Genomic DNA, 14334 nt, shown 5'->3' on the forward strand with positions numbered 1-14334 from the left:
TCACTGAAAAATGTCATTGCTCTTCAATGGAAACCGTGTCCTGCTTCTCCAGCTGCTCCCTGCATTGGGAACAAGCTGCGTGACTCTGGCTGTTGCCACGGTAGTTAATTAAATGGCTGGCCCAGTAAATACCACTGCAGCGAAACAAAAATATCAAACCCACTTCGCCCCGACCTCATCATTCCCAATGAGGTCCATATACTCGGGGGACACATAAAGGCCCATAGTCTGGGCCTGTCTGCCACTGAGCCCCTCCCCACTGGCTGTCCCAGGTGGCTGAGGTCTTTTAGAGGCTGAAGAGCCTGCCTTAGTGAAGAAAGAGGCGGGCAGGCCAGCGTCAGGGGTGGAGGAAGCCTGGCACCGGGGAGAGTGCCGCTGGCAACAATGGACCCCTTTCCATGTAAGCTGATCCCCTTGTGAGTCATGCCTGCCCCTTACCTGTGTCCCCTCCAGCAGCATGCTCCTCCTTTCCGTGCCTTTGTTTTCTCCTGTGCCAAGAGACTGACATCTGTCCTGCCTCTCTCTGCTTCCAAAGTCTATCGTGAAACTCAGGCAAGAAAAGGTCTTACAGTCGGTGTACAGCTGTGGTGAGGGGCAGCAGTGCGGGGAGGGAGGTCTGGAAGTCAGCCCACAGACAGTGTAAGACTATAACATGGGGCCCGAGGGGGGCAGTCGCATGGGCCCCCCTCGCCGATGGAGGGTGGCCTGTGCAACGGAGGGGGTGTGTGAGGGAGGGCAGGGACGCTCTGCGGAAGGTTTTTAAGTTTTCTAGCTGTACAAGTGGCCACTCTTCCTACAGGCAGTCTCAAGACTCCAGGAGAAAAACCCAGCTTTCTTGGAGTTGAACTTTTGAAAATCTGCCTAAATTCAGGGATTAAAAAGCAAAGCAAGGAAGATCTTGATTTCCGTGCTGCGGGATGACCTTTAGTTAATGGAGTTCGGGTTTAAAAAGGCAGGAACGTGATGAGGCAGAGACTGATGGCCACAGGGACAGTGTGACCCCGGCATGGGGGGAACCAGACACCCTGAGTGGCTTCCTGAAATCCTGAGGGCTTCTGACTAAGCCCTGGACACGTGTGCTGGCCAGGCGGTCCTGGTTAGCCTGCAGGGGGCCTCACGGGGGCAGCAGCCACCCTGTTTGGACCTGGTTGCAAGCCAGGTGGGTTGGAAGAAAGTGAGAGGGCCCGTGCAAGCAAGCGTGGAGATGCCTTGCTAGTCTTTTCTCCTGGTCTCAGGTATAGGAGGCAGCTGGGAGGCCCAGAGGGGAGGGGCAGGAATATGGGGTCAAAGGGAACCGGCTGCTGATAAGCTGGGTCCTAAAGCCCAGGGCTCCTTGGGGCTGTGGTTTTAGGTAACAGATTCCTTGTGCTTTAGTCAGGCCACTTGTAGTGAAGGTCGCCATGGTAACCAAACAACATTCGTGGGTGAATGATGGGAGCTTTCCAATAACCAGCCTGTCAGTCACTGCCCCCGCCCCAGGCCTGGCAGCCTGCCAGACGGGTTTTGAAAGCCCAGGCCATAGGGCAGAGGAGCCAGCTGGCTTTCCCTGCCTAACTCCTCCATGCGATGGCTGCCTCCTCCCACCCCTGTGGGTCAGGGTAGGACGTTGCAGGAGTTTCTGCCCAGCCAAGCCCAGGTCCAGGAGGACTTGGAAGGGCCTGGGGGAAGGTGTGTCAGAGCCCCAGGGGGCGCTCCCCGGCACAGGAACAATGCAGCCCTCTGGACAAGCTGGAGCTCGCTGCTCGCAAACAAATGGAACCATCAAAACTGTTTCCCCAGGGAAACCTAGGCTGTTTTGGAAAATGTTTGAGCTGATAACTAGGCGTTGGCTGTGGCCAGACCTCAACCTTATCTGCTTAAGGCTAACGTGAGCCCCAAGGGCACCTCTCTGACTACCTGGCCTGCCTCACCTTTTGCTCAGGGGGCATGTGACATGGCAGAAAATCAGGGTCCTGGGGCTCCTGTTAACATTTCTAACTTAAGCATGGTGTTTATTGGATGGATCTTATTAGGGACTCACAGTAGATCAAAAGGATGCTTAAAATACCAACCTTCCAGTGAGGGGGCTGGAATCAAAGGTATTAGCACAAACCTAGTTTTATCACTTCGCGCATTCATTAAGCATGTTTGGCTGGTGCAGCCCCCCTGAGGACGAGAGCGATGGCTTAAACTCGCAGGCTGTGGGTTGAGGGGAGTGTTAAGCCCGGCATAATCACTGGCGCTGCCTCTCTTCCCCAAAGGTCAGTTCCTCGTTGCTAAGCCGCTGTGACATTCAGCATTTCCCTCTTCTTGTTGCTCCCTGCGGCCTCCTGCGACCTCTCTCTGTGTGACGCTACAGGCGCACACAGTCCTCAGTCTCTCCCTTAGTGGTCTGCTTACGCTCAGAACCAGAGGATAAATGAACTTCTGGTTTTTGTTTGGGGACGAGAGGAAGGAAAAGAAAGAGTTATTTGCAGATTTTTCCAAAAGGAACTCTTCATTTGCTTTAAAGTGGTTTTAGCCCTTTGCTTCCTGACCCCTGTGTCCCCACCCTGTTCTGTAGGTAGCACGGGGGCTCAGGGCAAACCATATTCTAGCAGGAGTGGCCTAGCCCCCAAGAAGAGAGGGCAAGGGGCACTCATGCCCGTAGAGCTGGGCTGGCTTCCCTTTTGCTGTGAGTGGTCGTCAGGTCCTGAGGGTCTGCTTGCTGGCAGAGATAAACCAGGACCAAGCAATTTGCTTCTTGGTGTCTTATACCTGGCTGGGAGCCTACCTTTGTTCCACCTGAGAACCTTCCTTCTGGAAGTTCCTCTACCATTAAATGGTTATGGAATGGCTCTTTGTGGTTTGCGTTCTTATCCCTCAAGATCGTGAATTTGTGTTTGGAGAGTCATCTGGGAGTAACTGGAGGTGGCCTGCAGCTAAGGAAAGTGGGCCTGCAGGAAGGGCCACTTGCCAGTCACAGCGCGGAGAAGGGGGCCTTGCCACGCAGCCAGCCACAAGGCGCGCACTAGGTGGGGGCTGCCCTCCAGGTGGGACGAGCCCTTTGAAGTAAGGACAGGCTAACTTCAGTAAACACAGCTTATGTGCTGTTGATTTTTAAAGCTTCTAAGTTAGGTCACATTGGATGAATTTATTAATAGGTAGGAGATCAGCAGGAGCCTTAAAACATTAGGGGACATGGGACAGTGTGACCCTGCAGACCGAAGGAAAAATCCCTGGTTTGCAGAGCTAAGAAGAGTCTCCATGAGGGCCCCTTTCACATTGGGGGTCAGTCTGTTTGAGGTAATAGAGCTGGGCCTGTGCACGGCCTTTACCCGCTCCTGTTGGAGCTTTAAAATGATACCCTCCAAGGGTGCCGTGTGAGATTTTAATCAGAAATTGCCCTGGTGGAGCCTGTCCCAGAGGCCTGGAATCCAGAGGAGTCAGGGAGACCTGTGGCCTTCACTGATGCCTGGCATTCCTGGCCGGGGCCTGAGCCATTCGGAGTGCCTTGTGATTACAGCCTTGGTCTGGGCAGGGGGAAGGGGCCGGGCTGGCTGGCTCCTGCTCAGAGGGGCTGCTCCCCTCTCCTTCCTGCCCCCATCCTGTCCTGGAGGGAGGGGATCTCTTCCTGGTCAGGCTGGCCCCTCCCAGCCCCGCTCTGGACCTCTGTCCTACCAGTCCAGCCCTCTAGGATGCCCTCCTCCCCTTACTTTGCTTCCAAATCACACCCATTCTCAGAGGCTCCCCTCGGCTCCACTTGGCCTTGAAGTCCGTGCACGTTCCTCAGAGCCGAACTGCCCGATTGAGTACTTGGTTCTCTTCTGTTTTGTTTCTTAGTTGTCTCAGATGTGGTGTTTGAGCTTCCCCTGTTTGGAAGCACCTCTGGGGCAGAAGCTGTGACCTGTCCTCTGCCTCCCCCTCCTCCTGTAGAGAGCCCACAGCCGGGCACCCGGCCCCCAAGCAGGCCCTCCGAGGGCTAGACCATGAAGGCAGGGAGCCCATGGGGATGTTGGTGTCCTACAGCCCTCAGAGTGCTCCCCCACCTTACCCTGTTTTGTTGTCGTTTTGGTTTGATTTATGTTTTAGTTTTTATAACTCTCCTACTTCAAAGGTGAAAAAACTAATGGGAAAGCCAGGTGATACCTCCAGGTCAGGTGGCTGATGAGTGGCGGAGCAGGGAGCAGAGCCCACACCAGCGGATGGGCTGAATGACCCCGGGATACTTCAACCCACGAGCTCAGTCATAGTAAGACAGCAGGCCCACCAGTGCCTGCTCTGTGCCGGGCACCGGTCTCAGCACGTTGCCTGCATTTCCTCACTGAATCCCCTCAGCAGCCCTAGAAGTTGTGGGGACACCATGATTCCCTCTTCACAGATTAGGAAATGGAGGCACGGAGGGCATTAGTGAGCACTGGACATAACAGCAGCAAGGTAGGAAAATAGGGATGACAGGACCAATGTGGAGTGGGCCCTTTATGAAGTACCAGCCCCCTGCTAGGCCTTTATGTACATTATTTCCACATAAGAACCCCCAAGGCACGTAGCTATTGCCATTCCCATTTTATAGATATGAAACTGAGCTTGGAAAGATTACGTGACTTGTCCAGGATCACATGGCTGGAAGAAGGGAAGTTGGGATTTGAACTTGGGCCATCAAATGTGGACCCTGCTTTTCACCCCCACTGAGTCAGACCTGGGGCGTCCTGGGATGGGGCCCACTTCTTGCAGAACCCCATGCAGTGGGCAGGCTTGTCTTCCTGGCTGAGGAGTTAGACTTTCCAGAGGCATGGTTGCCTGACTCAGAGAATAGCCTGCTTTCTCACTCAATTATGTGTTTTCTATAAAAATAGAACGCTTCATTAAAACAGCACAGTGCAGCCATCAGCTGGAATTACAAATTACCGTCCTTTAAAGAGATAATGCCTCCTTTTGTGCATTCGCCACACCTGCTACCACCCCTCCCCGCAGGGTGGAGGGCTCCCACAAAGGCCAGGAGCCACAGGGCTCTGCCAGAGCTGCCCAGAGCCTGGCAGAGGGTGGATGCATGGATGGGGCTGCGGAGAGGGGAGAGCTCTGCAGGACGACCTGCAGCTTCACCCCCTTGGAGTTGTCTGACCCTGGGAACGTCTGCAGCTTGCCAGTGAGTCCTTGTGACCCACCCTCCATCTCTGTAATCCAGCAAAGATCCACCGAGTGCCATTAGGTCAGGTATGGGTGATACCAAGGGAAGAAAAATGTGGTCCCTGCCAGATGACAGCTGTCCTTTCTTGAGGCCTGGCTGTGCACCAGGACGGCCTTCGCAGGCTCTATCGCCCGTAGGCCTCCCATAGCCCTCCTGGGCAGCGCCATTACTGTCCCCACCTCACCCAGCAGGTAGAACTCAGAGAGGAGAAGGTGCTTGCTAGGAAGCGGCAGAGCCTGGAAGTGTACCTGCTTTGTCTGATGCCAAAGTCCACGTTTCTGCACAACGTCCTCCTGTTTGACAAGCAGTGAGCCAGGCGCCAGTGGTGGCTCCCTCAGGTGCACAGCAGTTACTGTGTTCAGCTGTTTATTCTGCATGCTGAGTGCTTTTATAGCGAGCTGCTTTCCGGAACATGAAAGTAAAAATGTGGACCCGTTGTACTTGCCACCCACACAGCCCAGGTCCTTCCCTGCAGCCAGCTCTGTTCTGCCAGTTCACCCTGCCACCAAGAGGTGGGGGGAGGGGACATAGGAATGAATGACCAGAGGCTTCTGGAAATGGGGGAATGGATGAGATGACCTCTGACCCCCAAACTGTGCTTGCTTAGCCGAGGCCATTGTCACAAAAATATCCCCTATTCACAAAATAATTCTTTAAAAAAAAATAGAAAAGGTTTTGGAAAGGCATGTGCTCACCCAGTTCTGCGGAGGCTCACCCTAAGATCCTCTCCAGAAATATCTGTCTTTGCCTCAAATGGGAAGGGCTCCAACCCTCAGTCCCTTTGACAGGTGACAAGCGGGCCAATGCTGGTGCTGCTGCAGGAGCACGGACCAGGCAGGGCAGCGAGGAAGAGGAGGCAGATGCCAGGCCTACCTGAGCACTCCCCTAGGGACCTCCGTCGTCAACCCTGGCCAGAGCGACGGGGAAGGTTGGCCAGGCTGGTGACCTGTGGGGACACCCAGACATGGACCTCACTGGTTTCTGTCTTCCCCCACAGGGGAGCAGGGGGCAGGGGCTGGCCCAGACACAGGCAGGCGGAACACAAGGCTGAGATGTCTCACTGTCCAGCAGGGGCACCCTCCTGCCCACTCACAGTGCTGGGCTGTGAGGGTGATTTCGGAGGTGACAGGTCCTCACCTTGACCAGAGTGCCCCCCGGGCTATCAAGGCTTTAGTGGCATTGTCAGGGAGGACATGAGCTCTCAGAAAGTGGGCTTGTGGCTGCACTGGGCCTCCCTACCAGGACCGGGGCCCACAGGCTGCAACCGTTGGCTCAGGCTGTGGAGAGCGCCAGGGCCCAGGACTGTCCTCCCTGCAGCCCCAGCAGCCTCACCCTGGGAGGGACAGAGCGCCTGCTATGTTTACACTGACCCTCGCTCTTCCCCCTTCCCCAGAGAGAACACTCACTTTCACATCTGCCTTCAGAGGCAATGGCGTGGCGAGGGCATGTGGCCTTAAAAGACCTCGGTGTTTATTCCACATGGGCTTGCGCAGCTTAAAAAACAGGAAAGTGCTTGCAAGAGGGGTCACCGCCGAGGTTGCCGTGGCTCTGTCCATCCCTTCTTCTTATCCCTTTCTCTTGCCAGCCTTGGGTCCCGGGAGCTACAAAGAGGACCACCTGCCTTACCAAACATGCCATGAAGCCCGGGGGCTTTCTGAAAGCCTTCAGAGGCACCTGGCCTGGACACTGCTTTTCCAAGGCTGCCAGGTCTGCAGTTGCAAAGCAGGACTCCCTTCCCTGAACCGTGGGCAGGCCTGTGCATGAGGACTAAATGCAGCTCGGCTGCTGCTTGAAGTTCATCTGTGGGGTCCCTGGGCAGACGGGGCAGGGGACCTTGCTCCTATGTCACAGGTCTGGAACCTGTGACATGCCCAGCTGGGCAGCCACAGAGCTGCGACTTTGGCTCAGATTTCTCACTCCTGGGCCAGTGCCTGTCCACTCTGAGTCAGGTCACAGTGCGGGGGCTAAGGACAGCCACGTGACCATTCCTGTCCCGGAATGGCTTTGGTCAGTGTATGAGTGGGCTGCTAGATTCCAGTGTCGCAGGCCTTCCTGTCTCTGACTCTTCCTGGTTGTTCTGTTGGCTCTGCCTGGGTGATTGTCCTCTGGGATGCAAACCCCAAGTCATAAGGAGCCAGGCATCTTCACATCACGCCCACAGCTCCCTGCTCCTCCCCAGGCCCTGTACAACTTCGCTCCTGGACAACCAGAAGTAGAATCAGCCCGTGCATTTGCTTGTTGGCTGCGTGAGTCCAGCTCACAGCAGTTACGAAGCAGCAAGTGATCAGATTCCTCTCCTACCTTGCCAGCCAGGACCCAGCAGCGGGGAGTGGTGTCAGAAATCCACTCTGAGCTAACGCAGATTGTGAGGCCTCGGCCACGGCCTGGTGGTGGTGGCGACACAGTCTCACAGTCCAAAGCGAGCGAACGTTGTGTGCTCAGCTCTGAGCCAGGCACTGTAAGCTGGGACACTGATGTGGAAGGAGGCAGGGCCCTGTCATCCAGGTGGGGGACCCACTGCAAGAGGCAGGCCAAAATAAATGGTGGTTTTAACACCTGTAGGTAAGACTGGCCACATACTGTTTCCACAGTGTCTGAATTTTAAAATGCTTGATGTGAGCTAATCTTCATTATTAAACTCATAGGTCTCTGTAGCGAAACACAGTGTGTGTGTGTGTGTGTGTGTGTGTGTGTACATATACATAGCAATTAAGTGCTAACGGCGCACGATCCAGAACAGTCCAGTAAGGGCAGAGGTGGTCAGACTCAGAGGAAAAGAACTTAGAGCCGCTGGATTAAAATAGTAGGCTTTTTAAAATTCTCAGAATCCTTCCTTCCCATGACAATTTAGGTTCCTTTAAGTGTATAGAACACGTAGCCCAGGGGCTGGCCTGGTTGGAGGAGCTAGGCAGCCAGGCTTGCCCCTCACACTTCCCACCCCCCACTGCTAGCCGCCAGGCGGCCCACCAGAGCTCCGCCAGCCTTCTCAGGCTGTTAGAATAACTGAGCCCCATCCTGGCGGAGGAGATGGAGGGGCAGCTGTGTGCTCTGATGGGCCTGGGGCGTTGAAGGTCTCGGTCAGAAGAGGAGCACAGTTGCTCCTTCAGAGGGAGCAGAGTTGTTTGCTGACCCCGTTGCACAAGGAGAGAGACTTTCACGGCGAGTTAGAAGCACGCCAGCAAGTGTGCAGATGACCACATCCCGACGTCGTGCAGTCGGCTCTGGAGGGGTGCGTGTGCAGCCCCACCGGCACACACAGTAGAGAGTAGCACTGGCTGGGCCTGGGCAGACGCTGGCGGGGGAAGGGCGAGTCCCAGCAGGGCGAGTCCCAGCAGGGTGACATTGTGAAGCAGAGCATGGACGAGTGCGGGAGCCTGCCCTGTGGTTCGGGGAGCTGCTAATACCCATCTGAGCAGCGCACCCCGGGGTCACACAGAAGAGTGACGGGAGTGGAGAGTGGCACACACGGACATTGGATTGCTGTCATGGACAGTCGGGACAGGGCTTTCTGTCAAAGAAGGCCTCACTGGCAGTGCCGAACTGTGACACCCAGGAAATCGCAGGAACTAATCTGGAGCCTCCCAGGATCTGGGAGTGAAGGATCTCACCAGAGGGCGACTATCGGAGCGCTCACCCCAGCCTAGAAAGGACACGGTTGGGCTGAGACATTCCACTCTGGGTCACTCCTGCTGATGGAACATCAACCGTGTAGCTGCTAGGATAGCAGCTGTGGGTAGAAGTCACTGGAAGGCCAGCTCACTTCTGTCCCAGGCACATGGTCGGGCAGGTCAGCCACGCCCCATCCTGGCTCTTAGGGATGCAGGGAGTGGGACTGGCAGAGGGGAGGTTGCTGAAGAGGGGGCGAGTCTGGGGAATGCTGCAGGGCTGGTCTATCCAGAAGCTGTCCTGGAACCAGCCCAGACCAGTGGCCCCGCTCAGGGGACTCTGCTGCCCGAGGGGAGGGCAGCCTTGGAATGGACTTGAGCCTGGGTGTTTCCTGTGCCCCACCCCAGGGACTTTCACTCCTCACCCACCCCTGCTGCTCTGGCCACTGGTCCCCCACCCCACCCCCATGCTTTTCCTCTTCTCCCCAACTCATAACTATCCCACCTCACCCTCCTTTTCATCAAATACCAGGTCAGCAAGACCCCTTCTCTCTTTTCTCCTGGCACTGAGTCTGATCCAAAGGACTCAATTTTCTGGACAAGTTGTCATTTGTAGCAGTAAGTGTTAGCTTGAAGGCAGACATTGTCTTGTGCTTTATATTCCCTAAAGCAGAGGCTCCTAGTGCTTCTGCACTGTCGGCCCCTTCGAGAATCTGGGAAAGGGGAGTAGGGGTAGCAGGACCAGTTCTCCCCAGTAGCTGCCCACCGGGGTGCTGTGGGGACCACAGTTTCTGCCCTGGGGACCTGGGAGGTCAACAGGGCATCCTGAGAGTCTAGGAAGGCTTCCTGAGGGAGGTGAGGTTTAAAGTCCATCATGAGGGATGGATGGAAATGTAGAGAAGAGGCCATGTGGGGTGGGTGGTGGTACCCTGTGACAGGTACGAAAGGCACGTGGCATGTTTGGGGAAAAGTGAGGAAGAAAAATAATACGTGCCCGGACCCCAAACCCCTCTCTGAGAAGAGGACTGGGGCCAATTCCACCCTCTGCATTCTCTACCAACACGCCACAGTCTAAGAAAAACAAGGTGTAAGGCAGGGGAGAGACGTGGGGGGGGGGGTGGAATGGGGACGACTGTAATGGAACAACAAAAAAAAATTATTTTTTAAAGAAAAAGTGTGAGAAGAAAGGAGCAGAGTGAGGCCATCAAAGTCCTTCATGAGCCTGGAGCCCCAGGGCTCGGGACAAGACGGGAGCCCAGAGCCCTGAGTGTGGGAGAAGGACAGAGGGAAAGCTCCCAGATGGGCAGACGCCCGGACCCCCTGTCCGGGGCCCGCCCCTGCCGTGCCCTTAGATCACAGGGATGTTCCCTGTCTAGATGCAGGACTCGGCTTCCACGAGGACCTGTGTGCCAACCTCGGGTGGGCCGGCAGAACCACTCAGCAGGAATCAAGCTCAGGGTATGAGAGTCATGTGGATTTGCTGAACAGCATGCTGGGAATAGAAGGGCCTTGCTGCTCACCACCCAGTGAGAAGTAGGAGGCTCAGCCAGCCTGCCCAGGCTGCTGGTGTGCATGCGAGGTGCTGGCGGTACCTGTGGTACAGTAGCTCCATACCCACTGGTACACGGCCACTGCCTTAAACCTTGTGAAGGTCCCCAGATTTCCCCAACTACTCGAAGTCTAAGCCCTGGCCCAGCAGGGTGTCCAGACCCCACCCAAGTCCAGGGGGGCCAGTCTTCCGAAGGTCTTTGCTATGTCCTGGGCAGAGGGGGTAGCCATCTGCCGCTCCTGGAGGCCTGCTTCCCAGTGAAACCAGCAATTTCCCTCTCTTTCCAGCCTCTCTGAGGGACACACCCCCACACTATTCTTACATCAGAGGTCTTCCGGTTTTCAGGTTGAGATTCTGAGTCTGCTCTCTCCCCTTGCACCGTAACTGTGTTCCTAAATGGTGACTGAATAGGACTTCATGTAGCTTGAGCCCTGTTGGATATATAAGGGGACCAGGCTATTTTAGGAAATGCATGAAGAATCCTTTGATAAAGTCAAACGGTGTCCTCATGTATCCAGGGTCAGGAAACAAAGTTTGTAATGTAATCGAGGCCATGCTGACTGAGCAGCTGTTGTATGCCCGCAAGGTGGAAAGCAGGGCTCTGCCCTTCGGGGACTTTTTACCAGTCCTTGCTTAGCATCTTTCCTTGACTCAGAGATGCTTTCTGGGTCTGTCCCTTATCCAAGGCCCCACGGGGGCGAGCTGACTGCCACTCTCTCTCCCGCAGCCTGCTGTTCACCAAGGTGAAGCTGGAACAGGTACTGAAAGGCCCGGAGGAAGCCCTTGTGACCTGCAGACAAATGCTGCGACTGTGGCAGACCCTGTACAACTTCTCCCAGCTGGGGTGAGTGGCTGCCATGATTGTCCCTTAGGTTGGGCAGAGTTGACAGGGAGTGGTTGCCAGGGCAACCACCCACTGCAGAGAGGCCACATGCCTGGAGGATGGGGGGTGATGAGAATGTTTGAATGAGAATGGGGGACTTACTGCTCCTGAGGCCTCTTACATCCTGGTCTAATTTTAACCATGTGGCAGTCCTCTGTGAAGCACGTGAAGAACCTATTTAGGATACTGACATTCAGGGGGGTAAGAAGGAAGAGAAATCGTTATCGAGCATCTGAGCCAGGTCCTGGGTTTGCTGCTCTATCTTCCACATTAGCTGCTCATATCTAAGGCATTATCAGATTTTATTCTCACCCCAGCAAGGAAACTGAGACTCAGGGAACTTCTGTGATTTGCCAGAGCCACTTGCCCGGTAAATGGTAGTGCTGGGGCGCGAACCTGGGTCTCCTGAGTCCCAGCCTGTGGAACCTGACACTTCTTTTTCCATTTGCAAACCAAAAGAACAGGAGGAAGCAGAATTCTGGAAGGACCCCTCCTTTCTTCCCCACGCCCCCTGTCTCCTGCTACAGTCCCCGGCCTGGGCTCCAGGGTTTTCCTGGGCCAGAGCAGAGCACTCTTGTCCAGGCTGAATCTGCAGAAAGTCTTTGTTCAAACCCACTGGGATGCTAAGGCTCGACCTGTGAGCCCATAGTGGAAAAGGGCATCATGCAGGATGAGGCCCTGCCTCTTCCTGGGTTCTGGACCTCACCTCCTCCCCCTTCTCTGGGATTGCTGGCCATCAGCTCCCCAGGGCCTCAGGGGACCCTGTGCTGGTGGATGCACTTGCATTTTCACAGGGACTCTGGGAGCCCAGAAGGCTTCCACAGCCCCCAGAGGCAGGTCTCTAATGGTGAAATTTACAGAGGAGGTCCCAGGGTAATCCCATGGAGTAAAACCCTTGGGCAGGGTAGGATCTGCCTTCTCCTTATAGGTCTCTGAGCCTGGAAAATTCCGGGACAGAGCAGGACCAGTGGGTGGAAGCTGCCAGAAGACAGCTCTGGGGTGAGGGACTTTTCAGAAAAGAAAGGGGTCCACCTGGCTGATGTGAGGGTGAGGGCCAGACTCTGGTGTTCAGATGCATCTCTTTCTGCAACTACTGGCTGTGGCCACTTGGGCAGGTGCACAACCCGGTCCCCCGAAGCTGGCAGGGACTGCCTCTGAGCTGGGTGGTGGGCTGCTTGCTCCTTCAGGCCTTCTCAGCTCCGCAGCCTTGTCTCCAGGCATACAGGGCCCAGCTGTGCTCCCCGGGCTGAAGAGGCGTGGGTCTGTGGGAACAATGAGGTTTGCCTTGGGGTCTTTTTAAGTCACCGCTCACACTCTTCTATGACCTTATAATCTGAGGGCCTGGCAGTCCTTAGGGGAAACTTCAGGGTAGGGCAGGGCTCAGCAGGCCAGCTACCTGTAGACAAATGGTTGGGCCCAGAGGCCTGGATCCAGGACCCCCCAGGCTTTCCCAGGAAAATAGGAAACATCCTTTCTCAACCTGGCTCCACAGAGCAGAAACTAGATCTTGTAAAGTCTAGTTTGGGTCAGCTAAGGATCCACTGGAATCTGCAGCCTAAGGGTCTGGCATGCCCTGCCCCACCTCCTGCTGTGCTCCTGCTCGTCCAGAGTGACCCCCAGGCTCTGCTCAGATGTCCCTCCTCTTGGTGCCTCCAGTCACCCTGTCTCCTGCGTCTGCTCTGCCCAGCCTTCTCCTCTCGGTCTTGCTGATTTCTCAACCTCGACTGTCTCTTCTCCCCATCTGGCTGTCAGATTCTTAGAGCAGGAGCAGTGCTGTATATTGGCCTAGACCCAAGGGGCAAAAGGTCCCCGAGGTAGGCTGTTTCTGGAGCCCTAGGGAGGGCCCCTTTAGGGGCTGGGAGGGTGGGTGGGATGAGAAGCTGTACTTGGGGATCTGCTCCAAGCCCACGTGCTCTGGGCGCCTGCCCACATTATCTCACGTGCTCCTCACAACAGCCTCGTGAGAACAACATTCTCACGCTCATTTCAAGGTCAGACAATTCATCCGGAGAACTCACCCTGAAAGGTGGCTTTGCTGAGGGTCACAGAGCTAAGAAGGGGTGGCCCCATGGTTTTAACCCAGCATCCAGCACCACACTCAGGTGCCTCCTGGGAAAGGGAAGAGGGTGGGAGAGGACAGGAACCAGCCCTGACACAGTGTGTTTTTGTGGGTGGTTTCCTCTAATGCCCACAAAGAGGGCTGTGTGTCCACAAGCCCACGTTCAGGCCATTGTGAGCCTGGGTTAGGATGGCAAGGGTTCCCTAGGTTCCACATTCTTCATCCGGCCATCATCTTGGTTCCCTTCTGCAGGGAGAAGCACCTGTCCCCAGGCTGTGCCTGCCACCTCTCCCACCCTTTCTACCTCGCTCCTCCTCTGAGCTTCCCTAGTCAGCAGGTTCAAGGGCCACAGGCATCCCTGGCAGTGGGCAGGAAGAGCTGAAGGGCACAACAGGCTGAGCCTCCTTTCTGAGCTGGTGACTTCCCCACCCTCCCACTCTGAGAAAAGAGGAACCTCCCTAGCAGTGTGGGGGCTGCGGGGGCCTGGAGAATTGGGGCAGGGGAGGAGACTGGGATCACCACACTTATTTGTCTGTCATGCCAGGGGCCCCTTTGGCTCCTCCAAGGCCACATCACCCTGGCAGCCAGGGTAATGTGCCTTAGGCAGAGAGTACCATCTGGCCTGCCTTCCTTGGGAAGGGGTGGGGTGCAGCGGGGGACACTTCTAGTGGCCTTTGAGGCCCAGGCTTTCCTTGGAAGGCAGTCCTCAGCAGAGTTCTGTGTCTGTGAGGGCAACAAAAGGTAGAAAGACACGCCCCCACCCCCGCCCCGGTGGCCTGGGATAGCTCCTGGCCAGAACTGGAGAGTTTCTGATCCTTGGCATCTGTGGTGCAGGGAGCCGTGCTGCCCAACGGAGAGCAGGGAAGGGTGGGTGGCCACCGTGAGTGGCAGGGGGGCCACAGGAGGCTTTCTAGACAGATGAGGGGCACTCAGGCTAGTTTCTGTAGGTGGGGTTTGGGCTGGACCGAGAAGGACAGCGAGAACATTCTTGGTGGCTGCAGCATTAACAAGCGTGTAGCTTTGGGAATGAAATGTGGTGGTGTTGGGGAATAGTGAGGAGACCGGTGGCCACACAGGCACCGAGCAGGCAGC

General features: G+C 55.9%; 1 protein-coding gene across 1 annotated transcript in view; it reads left to right on the top strand.

Annotated features, from left to right (window-relative positions):
- TTC7A (tetratricopeptide repeat domain 7A) overlaps window positions 1-14334 on the top strand; it is a 113646-nt gene that overhangs the window by 76303 nt on the left and 23009 nt on the right. The window contains exon 16 of the mRNA XM_024552841.4: window positions 11028-11144. Coding sequence (XP_024408609.2) covers window positions 11028-11144 — 117 coding nt within the window. The remainder of the gene's footprint in view (window positions 1-11027; window positions 11145-14334) is intronic.

The sequence above is a fragment of the Desmodus rotundus genome, chromosome 5 (assembly GCF_022682495.2).
Source record: "Desmodus rotundus isolate HL8 chromosome 5, HLdesRot8A.1, whole genome shotgun sequence".
Taxonomy (NCBI): Eukaryota; Metazoa; Chordata; class Mammalia; order Chiroptera; family Phyllostomidae; genus Desmodus; species Desmodus rotundus.